A 21,078-nucleotide genomic window follows, 5' to 3' on the forward strand; every position below is an offset into this window, starting at 1 on the left:
CCCACGAGTGCGGTCCCCCTCCCCACCACCCTTGCGCTGACCAGTCTTCCAGACTTCCTGTTTCCTGGCAGGAAGTGTGCATCAGCTCCACTTCCTGCGGCAGGGGTGGGTCAGGCCACAGGAGGCGACTCAAGGACAACCAACCTTGCTGCCTTCTCATCCTCACAACAGCATGGGTGTACGTGTTTGTACTCTGGTGGAATTAAAGATACCAGCTGTACGGTGAGTGAAATACCAGACTGTTTTTTTTTTATTTGCTGCTATCTGGTTTCAGTTTGTTTTCAAACCTTGAGTTTATGATATTAATAGACGTTAGAGGACACCCCTAAATATATAGTTCCTCTTCAGAGGAGTCTAATTACCTGCAGCTATTAAATGCAAATTCAGACACACAAAGTTGGGTGCAAGCTAGTGGGTCTGTGAATGCCCTCTACATCCAGAGAGTAGCTGAACAGCTCCACCTGCTGGTGTTTTGTGGGACCAGCAGTGAGACCCTCATTCATTTTCAACAGGTTCTGCAGCATCTGAAGGACAGCTGATATAAAGTACTTGTACTGTCAAGCGAATTCTTGAAGGTCCTGGACTGAACAGATATTAAACCACAACACTACTGAGAAGGGAGGGGTAACATCCACTGAGCTGAAATACAGGTCTGACTGTGGTGTCTGATAAACAACACGCAAACTGAGATTCCCTTCCCAGTGCTGAAACACATGACTCGGCTACAGGCTATTAAAACATGAATTTATTAAAACGAAACAAAGAAGCAAGTAGGAAACCTCTGCAACTCCCGATACAAACATAGCTCTCAGTCTTTGAAACAGGGGGGAGGCAGACCAACAGACTGAAAGGTCAAAGGTAACCAGGTCATGTGGGTGGGGGGGCTTTATGGGGGGCTGGAGGCCTGCCGGTGGAGGGTGTTCTTCAGGTAGGTACAGAGCTGGTTCATCAGGTCCCTGTTCTGCCCCTCCACCCAGTGCATCTCTACGCTTACATCGCCCTCGTTCTCCTGCGTCTTCACCAGACACTTGAACAGGAAGTGCTGGGCGGCGCCGGGGCTGGAGGGGCGGGCGGCGGGGGGGGCTGCTTCCTGCGTTGCAGGGGCTGTGCTGGAGACGGCCATCCCGCTCTCTTGCTCCTGTCCCAGGATGCTGTCTGCTTCCTTCCCCTCGCTCCCCCGGGATTCCGCGGCGCCTTCCCCTGACTCCGCGACCTCTGACCCCTGCGCTGCCGCATGTGAGTCCGCGTCCTGTGCGGGCTGGGCTGTCTCCGCTGGCTGCAGTGCAGCGCTGCCTCCATCGGGGGGCGCTCTGGGGAGCTCTCGTAGCTGTCGCCCGTGGTCACGCCGCCGCTGTCGGATGTGGATCCAGGAATTCTCCATGGCCGTCAGGAAAAGGCTGAGCTCTGCCGTCCCGCTCGGCACACGTTTGTGCAACACCTGCACCCGCACACCACACACTAAATTACATCCTGCACACAACACCTTACACACACTACTACATTACACCCTACACACACTACATTACACCCTACACACAACACCTTACACACACCACTACATTACACCCTACACACAACACCTTACACACACTACTACATTACACCCTACACACAACACCTTACACACACCACTACATTACACCCTACACACACTAAATTACATCCTGCACACAACAGCTTACACACACTACTACATTACACCCTACACACACTAAATTACATCCTGCACACAACAGCTTACACACACTACTACATTACACCCTACACACACTACATTACACCCTACACACAACACCTTACACACACCACTACGTTACACCCTACACACAACACCTTACACACACTACATTACACCCTACACACAACACCTTACAAACACTACTGCATTACACCTTACACACACTACATTACACCCTACACACAACACCTTACACACACCACTACGTTACACCCTACACACAACACCTTACACACACTACATTACACCCTACACACAATACCTTACACACACCACTACATTACACCCTACACACAACACCTTACACACACCACTACATTACACCCTACACACAACACCTTACACACATTACATTACACCCTACACACAACAGCTGTACCCACACCCCAAACATTCATGCTAAATTATACCTTATACCCAACACCTTAGACATAAACACCCAGTGTGTGGGTAATGTGTTTGTGTGTATATGTATGTCTGAGTGTGTTTATGAACGCATGTGTGTTTTACCCGCAGGTCTGTGAGTGTCTTCTCCATCCAGGTGGTGATGAGTTCGACGTTGTTGTGAGCGGGGCTGGCGGTCTCAGACACCTTGGCCTTCAGCAGCTTCAGCGTGGGCTGCAGCACCATGAAGGACAGCGGCTTGCGCACCTTCTCCAACTTCCGCTTTTTAGAGGGCGGGGACTGGACCAGAGAGACAGAGAGACATAGAGAGATGCAAAAGCCTGCTCACAGTCAGCTTCATGCAGGTGACAGGACCACCAGCAGAGGGCGGCAGTGTCCAGCCACCTCACCTTGAGCAGAGCGGCTGGGATGTTGCTGCTTTTCAATTTACCCCTTATTCAGCCAAAACAGGTCAATGGAAGCGAGGAATATAAACTCCCTCTGGTCTGCAGCACCCAACCGGGCAGGAGGGCACTGTCCAGGAGGATGCATTCTTTTTTTTTTTTTAGCAAATGACTCTGCCCCATTTTGCCAGCTAAAGAAAAGTGACAGGGAAAATGACACATGATCTGACACCGGTCCTCCAGAGGGCAATGAGGTGACGCACTCACCGTTCCGCAGCGTCAGTCGCTTTCACACACCAAAGGTCGATTTCCCTCACAGCCAGCAGCCATTTACAATGGGGTGGAAAAACCCTGCCTCACAAATAAGGTCACTCATGGATCAGAGTCCAGTGTGTGTGTGCGTGTGTGTGTCAGTGTTGTTGAGCACACATGCATGCACACACACACACACACACTCACACACTCACACACACACACACACACACACAAATTGCAGATTTATTCTAGTAATAGACAGCTGATTATGAATTTAGTGTGGTTGTGGAATGTGAATTGTGTCTGGTAAATGAAAGCAGACTTTAGTCACTGGTAGTGACTTGTAAATTTAGTCTCTTGTAGGTTGTAATGTTTTGTAGACTTAGTCTGTGGTAGTGGATAATGGACTGAACATTACTCAGTGGTAATGGATAATGGATTTTAAATTTAATTTCTGGTAGTGGATAATGGATTGCAGATTTAGTGTGTGGTAGTGGATAATGTATTTCAGATTTAATTTCTAGTAGTGGACAATGGAGTGTAGATTTAGTCTCTGGTAGTGGATGCCTAAGCCCAGCTGGACTCCTGTGTAGAGGCATTACAGAGCCTCACTGTGCCCCTGCCCATAATGCATCTGTCTGTTCAGCACTGTGTGCAGAGCAGGATAAATGCATGTAAATTCCACCCCTGCTCACATATGCACAAAGTCATAGTAGCTGGTCACGTGGGAGGCCTGCACATTAACGCACCCTTGAGCGGACGCCCTCTCTCCTGCTGAAGGGCAGAGCCTCTCTCACATACACCACAGACACGCACATAGACACACACACGCACACATGCATACACACACACACGCTGCTCATTACCACACACTACTGACATACTTACACAAACAAAGCAGGTGCACAGACAAACAGCAGAGTTTCTCTCTCACACACTTACACAGACACACACACTCACACAAACACACGCACACACACACACACACAAATACACAGACACACACTCCCACAGACACAAACACACACACACAAATACACAGACACACACAAACACACAGACACACTAAAGGCTCATTACATGAGGTAGGTTGAGATGGTCCCCTGTCCTGGTCTCCATGGAAACCAGTGCGGAGTATGGGAAAATGACAGAGTGAGACAGACTGAAAAAAGGATAGAAGAGAAAGAGAAAGCAAAAGAGAGAGAGAGAAGGGCAAACTGAGAAAGAGGAAGGCCTGCCATTAACACAGAGGGAGAGACAGGGAGGAAGAGGGAAAGGGAGAGAGAGACTGAGAGTGAAAAATTATGTCCTCAACAGCAGTAGTGCTGCCTATACATGATATATTGAACACAGGGGAAAATCTTTTTCAAATAATATCCTTTTAAAGGGAAAATCATCATCCATTGTTATCAACTGTCAAGGAATGACTTGCAATAAAATAAGTGCTGTAATATCACAGATGGCCACATGGGGGATCCCTGGCATGGCATTTCTGCTTGCTCCCTGCAATGACATGGAGTGTTGATCCTGTACAGGCTCTATTAGGAGTGGCCAGACAGCCAAACCCCTCCACCCCATGCCTCACATGCACACACACAGCTGTTACCAAGGAGAAGTGGGGATAACAGCAAATCAATCAACCAGTCAATTAACCAATCAACCAACTGACCAATCAAGTGACCAATCACTCTTGGCAGCATACTGCGATCTGGACACAGGAACTGTCACAGAGCACAGTACAGAGAAGCAAGGTAAAATTTTTGTCAATTTTGTAAAAATGAAAGATACTGGAGAAGCTAGCAATACAGACACAGCTATTGTTTAAAATCACATTTTATCATATCTATTCTCTGGTGCTTTTCCACACAACAATCTCTACATGAGGCCTGTCTTTAACTACACACTTACAATGTGTTAATGCGGAAATCCTTAGAGATTTGCCAGCTGTTAACCTTTAAAATCCAGCTAGTGGCAGTGTGAACGGAATATCCCAATAGCTTTGAGCTGAATGAGCTTTGTGTAGAATGGTCCTATAAGATGTGTTACTCACAGATGAAATGAACCCAACCGCATAACTTCCACACAGAATAATGAGTGTCCCCTGCCACCTGTGTGCGGACCCCCTGAGCAGAGCTCGAGGGGCCTGCTGGAAGGAGAGAGGTGCTCCGCTCTCCCCCACCCTCGTGTGAGCCGTCTTTGTTTCTCCTGCTCCTGACGCCCGATAAAGCTGCCGCTCAGAGGAGGAAAAATCGATAGAATCCATCAAGGCAGTCAGCCTGCGTGCTGAACACTTCCTCCACACAATGCAGACACAGGGAGAGAGCGCAGAGCCAGACACATGCCAGCTCACCCCTACGGAGAGAGAGAGACAACACACACACACACACACACACACACACACACAACCCTACAGAGACAACACACACACACACAACCCTACAGAGACAACACACACACACACACAACCCTACAGAGACAACACACACACACACACACACACACACACATACACACAACCCTACAGAGACAACACACACACACACACACACAACCCTACAGAGACAACACACACACACACACACACACACACACACAACCCTACAGAGACAACACACACACACACACACAACCCTACAGAGACAACACACACACACACACACACACAACCCTAGAGACAACACACACACAACCCTAGAGACAACACACACACACACACACAACCCTACAGAGACAACACATACACACACACAACCCTACAGAGAGAGAGACAACACACACACACACACACAAAGACACACACACATACACACACACGCCAGCTCACCCCTACGGAGAGAGAGAGACAACACACACACACACACACACACACACACACACACACAACCCTACAGAGACAACACACACACACACAACCCTACAGAGACAACACACACACACACACACAACCCTACAGAGACAACACACACACACACACACACACACATACACACAACCCTACAGAGACAACACACACACATACACAACCCTACAGAGACAACACACACACACACACACAACCCTACAGAGACAACACACACACACACACAAAACCCTACAGACACAACACACACACACACAACCCTACAGAGACAACACACACACACACACACAACCCTACAGAGACAACACACACACACACACACACAACCCTAGAGACAACACACACACACACACACACACACACACACAACCCTACAGAGACAACACATACACACACACAACCCTACAGAGAGAGAGACAACACACACACACAAAGACACACACACATACACACACACGCACGCACACGCACTCACACGCACACACACACACGCGCGCGCACACACACACACACACACAACCCAACAGAGAGAGAGACGACAACACACACACACACACGTTTGCTTCTCTCTTATTCAGGCCAATGAAGGCCGTATGGTACAGGTGGCTGTAGGTGTGTCTGTTTCCTGTGTAACCAGCTCCTGTACAGCACCACACACTCTCACTCCACTGCCTCCCAGGTCAAACCCACAGACACTATGTTTCTCACCCACACCAACATGGCTGCCTGAGCAGGCACACGGAGACCCCAAGGTCCCCGAGTCCAGTCAAAGGAACTTATCCAGCAAGACTGACTGGCTCACTGCTGCTCTCGGTAGTGCGGCATCTCACCCTCGGATTCTGTATCTATGGTGCATTGTGCCCCTTGCTTTACAATGACTAAAACCTCCCCCACCTCCTGACCCACTACCCAGCCCCCAAATCCAATCCCCTAAACCCTGTGCACCTCCTGACCTCAAAGCCCATCCTCCTGTGTCTGCCCCCAACCCCTGCCTGCCCCCCTGTCCTCATTTCTTCTCTCAGAACAGGCCACACCCTGCATGAATCATCAGTGATGTCAGTGCAAAGGCAGCCAGGCAGAAATGTCACAGACGCATGTACCCTGGAGATGACGTCAGAAACAGCTTGCCAAGTAGAACTGTAACTGCAAAGCTACGTTTCCATTTGCAGTTCACATCACCCATTAATCCCAAACCAACAGGTCACGTGACACAGAGGTGTACATGAATTACCTTCCACACTCAGAAGGTCACACGACACAGAGGTGTTCGTAAATTACCCTCCACAGTCAGAAGGTCACATCACAGAGACAGATGTGCCTTCTCACCACGGTGGTGGTAAGGCCTACCTCTAAGCAGAACCCTAAAGGCTGTGCTGCAGAGTTCCACCACAGAACAGCGCTCTTGAAATCACACAGGAGACAGCTCACATCACTGCGATGTCACCTGAAACTGCTGACAACTTCAAACCCTTTTCACAGAACAGAGACACCACCTGAAGATGAAAATGTTTAGCTGATACAGAATGAGATGTACATAATAAGTTCCATTATTTAGAAAATGTGAAGTTAAAATGGTTAGACAATGGAAAATTGGTATGTTGAAATAATGAAAAGTTAGATGTCTTGATAGTGGAGAATTATGATGAGATCACAGGGACCAAAAGACAAGGTGCTTCCTCAACAAATGGTACCAGGCAGGGAGAAAGAAACGTGGGAGAAAGTCACTTCACATGTGTGTAAAAATTAAAAAAAAAAAAACCTTTCAGTGCTCTGTCCTAAACAGAGTAGCAGGGGGAGTTTTTTTCCCTTACATACATGCTCACACACACACAGATACACTGGAATAAATGAAAAATATAATATGAGAATACTTAAAAAAGGTAATATTTAGATAAATTCATTTCTCAAAGGACAAAGCAACCTAATGGTTTCTCTATAAGAGAAAAGAACAACTCTTGTCTGTAGCAGCTGTCCCGGTGATGAGAGGGTTAAATAGGCAGGTGTGGAAGGAGAGAGAGGGAAGGACAGAGCGGGAGAAAAGAGAGAGAGGAAGGGAGAGATGGAGGGAGAGAGAGCAAACCATTTGCACACACTCGCGCTCCAGTCCACCCCAGTCTGGTCTCCAGCAGTCTTTGGGGGATTTGGGGGTGGGGGCACAGAATGTAGGCCAATCTTTCTGCTGAAGTGCCTCTGTGGGGAACGACAAGGGAGCGCTCCCCAAACAGCAGGGTGATTCTTCATTCCGCCCCCTTACCTACTCCAAAGCCCTCTCTCTCTCTCTCACTCTCTCCCTCTCACTCGCTCTCTCCCTCCCTCCAAAGTCATCTCTCACTCCCTCCCTCCAGCTCTCGCTCTCATTCTCGGCAACAAGAGACCATGGCTCATGGCGCATACACATGCACATGCAGCCCCGGCAACTGTTGCCAGGATACAGCAAATTAGGAAAGACTCACAGCTCCTGCTGGAAGCGGGTTAAGTGCCTCTAATGGAATGGACTGGGATGTATTATTCAGCGAGGGCAGGGAGACAGTGCTGTCTGAGAATCCCGTCAGGCACACACATGCACACACACACATACTCATTCACTCTCTCTCACACTCACAGACACACGGCTCCCCAAACTCACCGGCACGGTCACGTCATCGTAGAAGCTCCACGCCAGTGCCCAGCGCATGGTGCGGCCCTGGCAGAACTCCGTGTGGGTCACCTTGGGCACCTGCCGACAGAGCCAGGCCTGCTTACCATCTGCCCAAACCACCCAGGAGAACATACACACGCATACACAGAAGCATCATGAGCATGCATGTGCGCGCGCACACACACGCGCGCGCACACACACACACACACACACACACACAAAGCATACACGGACAAGAAGACACACACAAGTCATTATTCTCTCTGTCTCTGCTCCCTGTCATTTTCCTGAAAAGCACGTGTACCACCTGTCGTAGAAGATGCCCACACCCCCCAGGGCTGGCCAGAGAGGGTGGGAGGGTGAGGGTGGGAGACCGGGACACAGAGTGAGTGAGAGGGGGCATCATTATCATTTTAATGCGAAAGGAGGCAGAGCTCATTCCCCTGCCACACTGATGAGCAGCGACAGAATCTGAAGGAGAAGGGAATTCTGGGAGATGTGTCTGGCTTCAGGGAGGACGGCTGATTGATGGGAGGCTAACGATTGGTGAGCGGTGCAAATGGCAATCTTTCACACTGATCCAGATTCTGGAGCCCAGCCCAGGTCTGGGGCCCAGGGTCTAGCACAGCAAATCAGGTGGGAGGAAGTACTGTCAGGTCCACAGAGGACCCATGGCCACAGGCCTGAATCTCACAGGCGTACCCCTGGTGTCCAGATGATTAGATACACTGAAAACACCTCGAGTCTTAGAGCTGATCAAGATTAAAAATGACCATGTCAGCTGACCGTGAACTAGACCACCTGCCTACTCGCATCATCAGGCACACAGACAGACAGACAGACAGACAGACCCAAAACTTTCATTGCCATTTCCTCCAACTCACACTGGTTATAGACTGCAGGCGCTGCGCGGGTGTGTACTGTACTCGGCTGCGCGGGTGTGTGTCGTGCTCGGCTGCGCGGGTGTGTACTGTACTCGGCTGCGCGGGTGTGTGTCGCGCTCGGCTGCGCAGGTGTGTGCTGTACTCGGCTGCGCAGGTGTGTGCTGTACTCCGCTGCGCAGGTGTGTACTGTACTCGGCTGCGCAGGTGTGTACTGTGCTCGGCTGCGCAGGTGTGTGCTGTACTCCGCTGCGCAGGTGTGTGTCGCGCTCGGCTGCGCAGGTGTGTGTCATGCTCGGCTGCGCAGGTGTGTACTGTACTCGGCTGCGCAGGTGTGTACTGTACTCGGCTGCGCGGGTGTGTACTGTACTCGGCTGCGCAGGTGTGTGTCGCGCTCGGCTGCGCAGGTGTGTACTGTACTCGGCTGCGCAGGTGTGTACTGTACTCGGCTGCGCAGGTGTGTGTCGCGCTCGGCTGCGCAGGTGTATACTGTACTCAGCTGCGCAGGTGTGTGCTGCGCTCGGCTGCGCAGGTGTGTGTTGCGCTCGGCTGCGCAGGTGTGTGTTGCGCTCGGCTGCGCAGGTGTGTACTGTGCTCGGCTGCGCAGGTGTGTGCTGTACTCCGCTGCGCAGGTGTGTACTGTACTCGGCTGCGCAGGTGTGTACTGTGCTCGGCTGCGCAGGTGTGTGCTGTACTCCGCTGCGCAGGTGTGTGTCGCGCTCGGCTGCGCAGGTGTGTGTCATGCTCGGCTGCGCAGGTGTGTACTGTACTCGGCTGCGCGGGTGTGTACTGTACTCGGCTGCGCGGGTGTGTACTGTACTCGGCTGCGCGGGTGTGTACTGTACTCGGCTGCGCGGGTGTGTGCTGTACTCGGCTGCGCGGGTGTGTGCTGTACTCCGCTGCGCAGGTGTGTACTGTACTCGGCTGCGCGGGTGTGTACTGTACTCGGCTGCGCAGGTGTGTACTGTACTCGGCTGCGCAGGTGTGTACTGTACTCGGCTGCGCGGGTGTGTACTGTACTCGGCTGCGCAGGTGTGTGTCGTGCTCGGCTGCGCAGGTGTGTACTGTACTCGGCTGCGCAGGTGTGTGTCGCGCTCGGCTGCGCAGGTGTGTACTGTACTCGGCTGCGCAGGTGTGTACTGTACTCGGCTGCGCAGGTGTGTGTCGTGCTCGGCTGCGCAGGTGTGTACTGTACTCGGCTGCGCGGGTGTGTACTGTACTCGGCTGCGCAGGTGTGTGTCGTGCTCGGCTGCGCAGGTGTGTACTGTACTCGGCTGCGCAGGTGTGTGTCGCGCTCGGCTGCGCAGGTGTGTACTGTACTCGGCTGCGCAGGTGTGTGTCGCGCTCGGCTGCGCAGGTGTATACTGTACTCAGCTGCGCAGGTGTGTGCTGTACTCGGCTGCGCAGGTGTGTGTTGCGCTCGGCTGCGCAGGTGTGTGCTGCGCTCGGCTGCGCAGGTGTGTGCTGTACTGGGCTGCGCAGGTGTGTGTCGTGCTCGGCTGCGCAGGTGTGTGTTGCGCTCAGCTCACCCCTTGTTTTCTCAGCTCCTCCTTCAAAGGTGTCAGGCTGCACTTCTTTCCCAGCATGCAGCTGTACCACCTGCAAACAGGAAGTGCTGTGAGCATGGAGAGGTAGGTGTCAACCAGTGGCAGTGACCAAACAAGGGAAAGTAAAAACAGAAATAAAACTACAGGCCTAGGGAGGGGCAGAGGTACAGCAGCTGGGGAACTGCAGGTTTGAATTCCTTGGGCTTCCTGTGTGGTACCCCAGAATGAGGTGCTTAACCTGAGTGGCTTTGAAAACTATGCAGCTGTATGAAAGTAAAACATGTAAAAATCCACGAAGAGGATAGCACACTGAAAAGGGTGTCATTAATAATAATTTATTCAGGTGATCTGTGTATCGGTGTTCCGTTTTATTCATTAAAGACACAAGTCTGGACAAGTGCAAGGAGCCCTGGGACTAATTCCCAAACGGGCTCTGCATATCTGGCCACCTACAGTAGGACCTACAGGGGACTGGTTCCTCCTCAGGTCTGCACTGTAAAGGAGACAGCGAGTTCTCGGCTGACCTTCGTAGTCAGACAAAGGTTAATATATAACATAAATATATTTTTTCTGTAGGGCAATTTCCAGCTTTGGTATGCACAGGAGAGTGGTGCACGCTAGGCACAGTGCCTGTGAGGGAGAGAGGTGGGTGCGTAGGGTGGGGTGGGGGAGGGGGCCAGCTTCACGGTGTGACATCGAATGTTAAACAGCCCTAACATCCACAGATGGCTCTCGATTTGTCACGCAGGGCACAGATAAACGCCATTCACGCGTCTCCAGGCACGGCTGTCAAAGCCGCACGAGACGTCCGTCCAGAGCGGAGGCTCTCCGCGCTGCTGCTGTACAGCTGAGCGCTTCCGGTGCTGCCTATAACAGCCTGCAGCGCTCCTGTGTGTAATTACACACGGGACATCGTGGGCCAAGCGTGTACGTTTCCATGCTTGCGTCCGTGCAAGCAGACCCCAGAAGGATCGCCCCGCGCTTTCCAGGAAACGGGCGTGTGCGAAACATTTCAGCCTCCGCAGAACAATGCACCCAATGACACCTCCCGTCTGAATGCATCAAGTCATGCATGAAATTATATATCACAGATCACCCGTCACCAGATCCGTGGTTTTTGGTTTTTGTTATTGTGCAATTCTCAGCAGCTGACAACTTTGCAAAACGTCAAATGCAGACGTGTCACAGGCTTATTCAAGAAAAGCATTCTGTTAGCCTGGGACTGCTGTCCAACAGCTAAGGTGGGAAACTGGAAACACGGCCAAGGGAACAGACGACAGGAGACAGGAGACAGGAGACGAGAACCCCCCCCGCCTCTCCCCCAGATGCAGCCACCTGTCTCCCGCCCCCCATAGTGCCTTGTGGGAGCCCAGGTGTGGGGGCTCAAATCAACCCCCATCTCACTCTGCCAGCCTGACAGCTCCCAGTGCTGGGGGGACGCGGAGGGGGGGGGTATAATTGTACCCTTGCACAGCAGGCCCCACTGTGGGGGGGGGTGCGGAGGAGTTAAGATTTAGACATGGGTAATTGAGGAGGCTGTTCACCTCGTCTGGCGATTAATTAAATAAACTCTGTATGACAGATCCATCTCTGCCACCATATGCCTTCCTGTCACCCTCCGACCCCCCCCACCCCTCCCCAGTCTTACTCTCCTTCTTACAGACCTCCTGGTGCTGTCTGCTTACTCTTCATTTTCTCAGAAATAGCCACAACATCCCATAATCTCCACGGCCCACAGCTCCTTGCCTGCATTCGTACAGCTGTGTAGTCTAACCGCAGTGGTTCAGGCTGGCAGCGCGGGCCTCACCTTAGCCTCTTCTTCAGCTGCAGGCTGTCGTGAATGATCCTCTTCACGAACTCCAGCTCCCCCCCTTCCGCCATGATCTCGGTCACACCCCCCGTGTTCACAGAGCTCGGGGGAGGGCGGTGCGCGTTCCTCGAGTTCACCCCCTGCAGAGAGACGGGGTGAGAGGGTGAGAGAGAATAAGCGGGAGATAAAAAGAGAGAGGAAGAGTGGAAAAATAAGATGTGAAAGAGAGATTCCACACAGCACACACTCACACCTCCCCCTCCAGGGAGCGGGCGTGGTGAGAGGTGCCTGTACCTGGAGACAGGTATCTGGAGGCAGCGGTGAACACTGCAGTCCTGTGTCGCCACGGTTACAGCACCATCCTCAACAGTTCTACTTCCCAATGACACCTATGCTTTCATTTCTATTATATATTATTGTGTCTTATATACATGCTACACATGCTAGTCTTCGTCCAGCACATTATCTTCATGTTGCAGAAACTGAGCATTGCTTTCCTATGGTGACCCTGACACTAAAAGGTCATTGTAAATACATTTGATCGATTGGCAGATTGATGTATTCATTGACTGATTGATCACCTCAGAGTCTCAGTCATTTCCTCATAAGAGCCCCCGGCTGTCATCCTGTTAACATGTAAATCCTGGATCTATTGTTACTGCCCATGTTTCAACACTGGCGGTTGTCTGGCACTAGCAAGACCCAGCCTCACCTGCACATCGGGAGACCTAAAGATGCCATAACCCTCTCTAATCATTCCACACGCAGCAAATAACCCATGACACACCAGTGACAAAACATAATAAGAGTGTGAAGAGCACACAGCCGGCCTAAGATTGTGTGTGTGTGCACGCGTGTGCATGTCTTACATATTTAGATTTCCCAAATTCATTCTGCAGGATCATCACATGCTGTGTGTGTTTGCGTGTGTGTACATGTGTGTGTGCGCGTGTGTGTGTTTGTGTACCTTTGCTTCCAGCTGGTTAGCAAAGAAGGGCGGGTTGCACATGCAGAAGTCGTACACCATGGCCGACTCCTCTTTCAGCGCGTCCATGAGCAGGGTCTTCTGAGGAACCTTCACCACTGCGCAGGAGGAAACACACGTATGAATTCCTCAGCACCAGCAGACACACGTGAGCTCCTGAGCAGCGCTGGCGGGGCGGCTCACCTTTGATGAGGTCAGACAGGCCGTTCTGCTCCACGTTCTTCTTGGCGTAGTTAAAGCAGATATCATCCACCTCTGTGGCCAGGAAGAACCAGCCGTTCATGGTTGCACCCAGCAGGGGGTAAATACAGGACGCTCCAGTCCCTGTAAGGTACAAACAAAGTCAACATACACATATATACACACACACACACACACACACTCAATGCATTGTTTCCACAGAGCAGGGTCCACATTAGTGGAGTGTCCTATTAGTGTCTCCAGGACAGAGAGGGGGTGTCCCATTAGTGTCTCCTGGGAGATTAGGGCTCTGCATTTGGGTGAATTTAGCTGGTAGGTCACAGTTTACATGCTGTTGTGACCCTGACAATCCCACAGCTATCAATCACTGTCTGTCTACTCAAAAGGCCAAGCAACCAATGGGCCACCAATCAGTTACCCCATGGCACCTGCTGCTGTCTGGGCCCCTGTCACTCCCAAAGAGTCACTCTTGACAGAGGAGGGTGGGTGTGGTCAGGGTTTGAGAGATCTCTCACATTACCTGGTGACTGCCCACAGTGCACATCCTATAACTGATCCCAGACCAGTGCAGTGTGAGTGCAAGAGATGCACATATACACTCAGACTGTCTAAATCTGCACATTACACACATATTGATGTTACATGCTCTGTTCTAAACATATGCACACTCTCTCACACACCATCACAAGCACATACTTGCACATACATGCACACATTCACATGCACATCCACATAAAAAGCACACAATAAAAACCTATATCAATGCCCCTGCGTGGGGCTCCGTCCCCCGCCCCCCCGATCAGGTCCTCCACCCAGTGGATGTAGTTGAGCCGCAGCGGGACAGTGGGAATGAGGCGCTCCAGGGGGATCTCAATGGTCAGTCCAAAATCCTCCTTCAGCAGGGTGCAGGTCAGGGCCCGCACCGCCTCCGGGTCCTTAAAGTTCAGCCTGGGGAGCGAGAAACACACACGCTGATCTAGGATCAGCTAACACAACCTGTACCCCTACCTGAACTAGTCAGCGTGAAAAGCAGAAACTGATCCAAAATCAACGCAACGCTATGCCAGCCCACCAAAAAAACGGAACAAAAATGCCAATTTAGTGATTAATGAATCTAATCCAGAACCAGCACCATCGAAAACCCAAGGGCCATCTAGACTTAATCAAACCCTAAATCATGTTGCTCAAAGATCAAACTCACTCAGCTAATCCAACCCTAACCATAAGGCATCACATTTCGAGTGAGAAATCGCAAACTGATCCAGGATCAGCGCACAGGGCTCCTCTTCATGTAAACCTTTGAGGTTTGGGACCCTAAGGCGGTCACAGGGTCTCTCTCAGCCTCTGGCAGCTCGGATCCGGAGGCTCTGGTGTGAGCAGCTGCAGCTGTGCGGTTCCTGGATGTTATCCATCTCATCAGAGCTTATCAAGCCACAGCCCATCTCGGTGCAGCGGGGGGGTAGAGCTGTGAACGTTATCCGCCTCCTGGCTGCTCCGCGCTAATGGAAAAGCCACCGTAATTTTCACACCTCCACCCCTCCCCATCCCCCACCAAGCCAAACTTTTATATCTCAAAGTGCTTCTAACACTATCCTGTTTGCATATAAAGGAGGGAAGCCCAGAGAGGTGTGTGCGTGTTTGATTAAAACGTGTAGACGTGAGTGATTAACACGCACGTGTGTGTCTGTGTGTGTGCGTGTGTGTGTGTGTCTGCGAGCGTTCACACCTCCGCAGATGTAATTAAACGGGTGGCGATGATGGTTCTGTCTGGCACATCTCGGGCTCGTCTGTCTGGGCTGGCGCATGATGGCTCCTGCCAGGTGCAAAGCTCACGCGGGCGGGTCTCTGGTTTGGCGGTAATCACCGCGCCGTGCGAAGAGCGAGAGAGCATGGAGCAATGGCTCTAACGGCCGGTGGCGGGTCTTGCTGCAGGTGCGCCTCTTGAACGAGGATACTACACACTCTCAACACCACACAGCCCCACTTCGCACACTACAAAACCGACTGTTATCCCAGAACCCTAGCAAGTCTCTGCGCTGGTAGTTTTCTGACAGATTTGACTGACCGAGACCAAAAAAAAGGGAAATCAGAATTTAATCACTGTCTGCTCAGTAGGTTTCTGAGGATGTAAATGGTCTGAATGTCCTTCAATCAATCGCTCAGTCTGACACTGAAAGGCTCCCCCAGGGTAGTGACAGTACCTTCACTTCACCACTAGATGGCGAGAAAGGCACTAACAAAGCGCAATCAGTCCCCCTCAGTCCCTGCTCCTGCTCTTGTTATAAATGATGTCAAGCCCCGTGTGACTGTGCCGATTCTACGATCATCTCCCAGGCCTCTTTCTTTCCTCTCCTCATAAATCTTCTTAAGCAGTGTCTCAGGGTATGTGAGAGAAAACGCACTTTAGGCTGAACATCTCTGTGTCGATACCCTGCCACACCCCAAACCATGCTCGAACTCAAAGACTGCGCATCACAAATCAGACAAATCTGCCAGGTTGATTGTTAGCCCCGCCTCCTGGTTCCCTCCAGCTCCGTTATGACACCGGTTGCCGTGAGTGACGCCCCTCTGTGCCGGCCGGCCCTCTATATTTAGATCACCATCGGTCTCTTGGCAGAGCCGTAGCGCCGGGTTCCAGTGTCCATGGAAACCGTCCCCCACATCCGCTGCCGAGCGGCGGGGGCGGGGGGAGGTGTGTGTGGGGGGGGGCAGCAGTGTCACACAGGGGCAAGACTGATCCTGTTGCTAGGAAACCACAGGACAAGAGGGCAATAATAACAATAACAAAAACAATAATAATAAAAATAAGTCTAAAGATATACAGCACCATTCAGCACAGTGAGCATCTCAAAAGCACCGAGCATTATGGGAGACCCCACAAAAGCAGTAACATGAAATATGTATATATGTTAGCTGTGCCATACAGCTGCACGAAAAAATTACATAACCTCATATGTACTGGCACAGTATGTAAATACACACAGACAGAACAAAGTAAAAAAAAGTGAATTTTCTGTTTTGATTGAATCGAGGATGCAGGTGCACAGAACTAAGTAAAGCATTGGGTGTGATCACAGTGATTGCAGTGAAATCACACACTGACAAAGACAAAGAGAGGGGGGGAAGGAGGGAGAGCAAGAGAGGGAAGGAGCAGAGAGAGAAGGGGAGAGAGAGGGGAAATGGGGAATGGGAGGCAGGCATGACGGTGGACTGTAGCAGAGAAAGTGCTGATGAGACACAGTGCAGCTGATGAATATCTATCCTACTCACTGCACCTGCGTGTCAGGTCAGGCTACGGTCGCATGGCAGCACGGCGGTCCAAACACATCTGCTTTATGGTCCAAACTGGACTGCCTGCCACATGCTCCAGACACAACAGGACTCTGCATTTAACATGGCCCACACAGGAGTTTGCAAAAAGTGGTCTAAACATGACCGTGTAACATGGTAAAAACATAACTCCTCCTTGGGAAAATCCATTCATGTGCTACTTTTCAACAAAGGCCTTTTCTGTGAAAAACAAAGAAAAAGCCTCCTAAGGGAAACAGCCCACTTAGGTCATAACCCCAGCACTGAATGCAAGGTAGGGAAGTGTGTGTGTGTATATGCATATGTATGTGTGTGTATGTGTACATGTGATTAAGTGTGTGTGTGTAATTAAGAGTATGTCTGTACGTGTTTGACTGAGTCTGTAAATGCCAGTGTGTATATGAGCAAGTGTGTGTGTGTGTGTGTGTGTGTGTGTATGAATATATTTATCTGTGTGTCTGTAAGGGAGGGATCACGTTTAATTAGGGGGAGAGCTGCAGCCCCTTGCTCAGCACCCCATCATTAGGAATCCAGGGGAGAGTCTGGACAACATGACGTCCCTTTCAAATTGCATCATCAAAAGGAGCCAGCGCAGCCAGAGCTGCCAGAGCTGCTGGGAATGGAGAGCACCGCGCTCGTTAAGCTGGCGGACTCCAAAACATCAATACCCCCGTCTCCCCTCTGTCCTGCCCTCAGGCCAGCGCACCCCAAACCTGCCCCCCAGTGCTGAGCTGAGACTCGCTCTGGTGCAGGTGCACGAGCCCCAGGTCAGAGGGGGAGCCACACGATCAAACGAAGGAGCTGGCAGCATAACCCACTGCTGCTTTACCGGCTGGCAGTCAGCAGGCCATGCGTGTGACTGTGTGTGACTGTGTGTGAACAGACAGCAGGGCCACATCCACCACACTGCCACCTTCGCTTTGGGAGGAAAGGGCAGGGACACAGGGTAGTTGCCCAGGGCACATGGGAGAGGCTTCATGAACCTGCCCGTGCTTACTACTCCATGGTCTGCACAAGTTAAAGGGTATTACTGAGAAAAGAAACATCTTTTGATTGGTTCAAAGAGCCGGTGATTGACAGCAACTGGTAGCTCCACCCAATGACCGGGGCTCATAAAGTCCCACTCACTCGTCATAATGGGGCGCAGTAGGTGAAGTGGGACCCTCCCCGCATGTCTGCTACACACACCGTCACACACAAGACTCTACTACTGTCAGGGAGCTGTGCTCACACTGGAAGATTTGGCGGCCCAGCATGCTCCACAGAGACAGCGCTGACGCCACGCAAACGCACACTGTTCTGCAAACCCCAGGGAGACATGTAACACCTCGGCACACAGCGACATTAGCGTAATTAGAGAAAACTCCCACATCCCACAGCCGGGGGGGGGGGGGGGGGGGCGACGGGAGCGTCCCATAAACGGGACCAGGTGGCTCCCATGCCACTCTACATGTCATGTTTCATATGCTTGAGCTCCAATTACTGTCCCAGGCTGCCTGAGTACAAGCCTGATACCCTAGAGTCCCCCACAGCATGCATACACACACCCACACACAATAACCCGCACATCTCAAGAGGCAGTGAACGGAACCATACCAGGAAAGAATAAGAGTGTATGTGTCTGTGTCTGAGTGAGTGAGTGAGTGTGTGTGTGTGTGTATAATGTGTGCACACGAGTATATAAGCATATGTGTGTACAATGTCTGTGTGAGTGAGCGCGTGCTTGCCAGCGTGTGTGTGTAGGTTGACCCTGAGGCACTCAGATGCACTTAGGTCCAGTGGAATGAGAGATGTTGTCTAGTCCAGATGAGACCATCAGCCAGAGGCAGCACTGGGTCCCCCTGATGTTGCGGCTAAATCACAGACATGCAAATACACACAAACACACAAACACACACACACACACACACTCTCCTTGGGCTGGTCTTTTCTCCCCCTGATCCCTCTCAAAGCTTACAGACAGCCCTCCCATTCCAAACCCCTCCAGCACAGGTGCATTATGGGATTAACACAAAGCGCCTCTCCGCTCACCAGAGACGCGAGCGCACACCTGCTGCCCGTGGAGGCGGGGCCAATGCAGGAAACAGCCTCTGGCACAGCGGAGCCCAGACTCCACACGGGCCTGTCACGTGACCTCAAACCCCACAGAAACGGGGCAGTGCACGAGGGCGGAGGAGAGCAGAGGAGTGGTGAGGAACGCTGCCATTGGACAGCCCTGCTCTCTTGACGAAAGAGTCAGAACAGTCAGGTGCCAAAGGATCTCCCAGTACAGCACACCAGCTCTGCCAGCAACGAGGCGATTCTCCTTCACCATCACCACTACACTCACTTCATCACAGTCTTGTTATAATGCTGGAGCCAAATCATTCCCAAGTAAGAGCTCTCTCTCTCTCATCTGAGTCTCACCACTTCTACTCTCTGCTCCAGGGACCAGAGGCTGTGGAGAACTACATCCATTCTCCCTGCTACACCCATGGCAGATATATCTGTGTGCCCTGTTCTAACCGTTCTCCCTGCTATGTCAACATTTATCCTGCTTCACCACAAGATACACTGGAAATATCACTATGTAGCCACTGCTTGAATATGTCTCCTCTGCAAAGAATGAAACAATACCTTTTAATAATCTGTAATGCAACAAAAATGGCATGAGGCATATGCATCAGTCAAAAACAACAAGATCTCAGAAACCAGCACTGTCCAGTTCATCTGGCTTCACTGCTGGCAGTAATGTGAGAGGTCATTAGCCAGGTCAGGGTGGGTTGTGTAATCTCTGTATGCTGTGTAATTATGAGAATTACAGAACTCTTCCTCAATGTATAAACTGCTTCCCTTGCAACGTCAATACGGTGCTAATGGTACTGGTGGCCAATTATGTTGAGAGTTGCAAAGATGTAGAATACCGCTCACTTGTGTGGCCACCGCTGGCAGCAGCTGGAGTCTCTGCTAGCGTTGCACACACCAGGTAAGGGGCATCTTGGGTGGTTCCCTTCCAACAAAAAAAAAGGGTTCGGACGTCCGCACTCACCCTACTCGCCCGGTGAGGTTTGTGTGAACGTGCTGATGAAATTCCGGGTACTTGGAGGCCAAGTAGGCGAAGTCCGGAGGCTTGTCTTTGTATCGGTTTCTGGGGTGCATGGATTTGTTCAAAGCCATCCTGCAAAGAGCCGACCACTATAGTGAATACATCATCGCGGTTAACTAGTAATTACGGTGAATTACCTAATTGAGAACAGCTGGCAAGCAGAGTGTTGTGATGTGATGAATATGTGTTATGAAGATGTGATGAAACAGGCTTGGCTTACTATCCCTGGTTCATAACCAATGATCACCAAAGTAAACAGCTAGTAAACGTTAGTCAACCAAATGTTTGCCGGTTATATGTGTCAAAGACGCATGAGTAGAAATACTGAGTGAACTTCAGTTTATATCATTTTACTATATTTTACCAGCTTACAAATGAACCGAATTCGTTGTCCAAACCAGTTATATGTAGACTAATTCCAAGATGTAGCTAACAAGACCGCTAGGTAATCAGCTAGACAATACAGTGAAACTACATTAGCTATAATCGTGTATGTCTATCTGATCGTTTATGTCTACCAGCAAGCAAGTTGTATCCTGTTAGGTGGCTATCACTAGACAGTTAGCGAGCCACCAAACACTCTAGCTAACAAGGCAGCCGCCTAATTAAACCGATTTTCAACTCTAACTTTGATTACCTACCAAGGTAAATTAGCTGACCTGAAAAAGTGTCGTTTTTTAGTGCTGTAGATAGCTACTGTAGTTAGCTAGCTGGCTAACAAACTGATTTTGCAATGTTCTCTTTTTACTACGCAGATACAGTGTTCGTGCCTGCTGTTGGAAAGGTGTAGGGTAAGCTTCTTGAGACATGATATGAAAACTCATAACGCTGTTTTCCAAAAGTACCTCGTTTCCAAGACACAGCAAACCACGGAACCTCACGTTGCATGAACGCTTCAGCTCATGGCTGCGCAAGACTTGCCGTGTCACAATTCGGCGCCCGCGCATAAGATGACGTCACTGTACGGCACGGCAAGGCAAG

At 50.9% G+C, this 21,078-nt stretch overlaps 1 protein-coding gene across 1 annotated transcript; it reads right to left on the minus strand.

The window, feature by feature from the left end:
• Nucleotides 1-782: 782 nt before the first annotated feature.
• On the minus strand, nt 783-21,020 carry mettl16 (methyltransferase like 16). The gene is made up of 10 exons (XM_036525823.1): nt 20,943-21,020; nt 20,041-20,169; nt 14,458-14,651; nt 13,686-13,826; nt 13,485-13,600; nt 12,515-12,657; nt 10,690-10,759; nt 8,268-8,357; nt 2,249-2,422; nt 783-1,438 (listed from the first exon to the last, which is right to left on the minus strand). Exons 2-10 carry the CDS (start codon nt 20,166-20,168, stop codon nt 887-889), a joined length of 1,608 nt encoding a protein of 535 aa, XP_036381716.1. The 5' UTR covers nt 20,169; nt 20,943-21,020; the 3' UTR covers nt 783-886.
• Nucleotides 21,021-21,078: the final 58 nt, after the last annotated feature.

This window comes from Megalops cyprinoides, chromosome 3, assembly GCF_013368585.1.
Source record: "Megalops cyprinoides isolate fMegCyp1 chromosome 3, fMegCyp1.pri, whole genome shotgun sequence".
NCBI classification, from domain to species: domain Eukaryota; kingdom Metazoa; phylum Chordata; class Actinopteri; order Elopiformes; family Megalopidae; genus Megalops; species Megalops cyprinoides.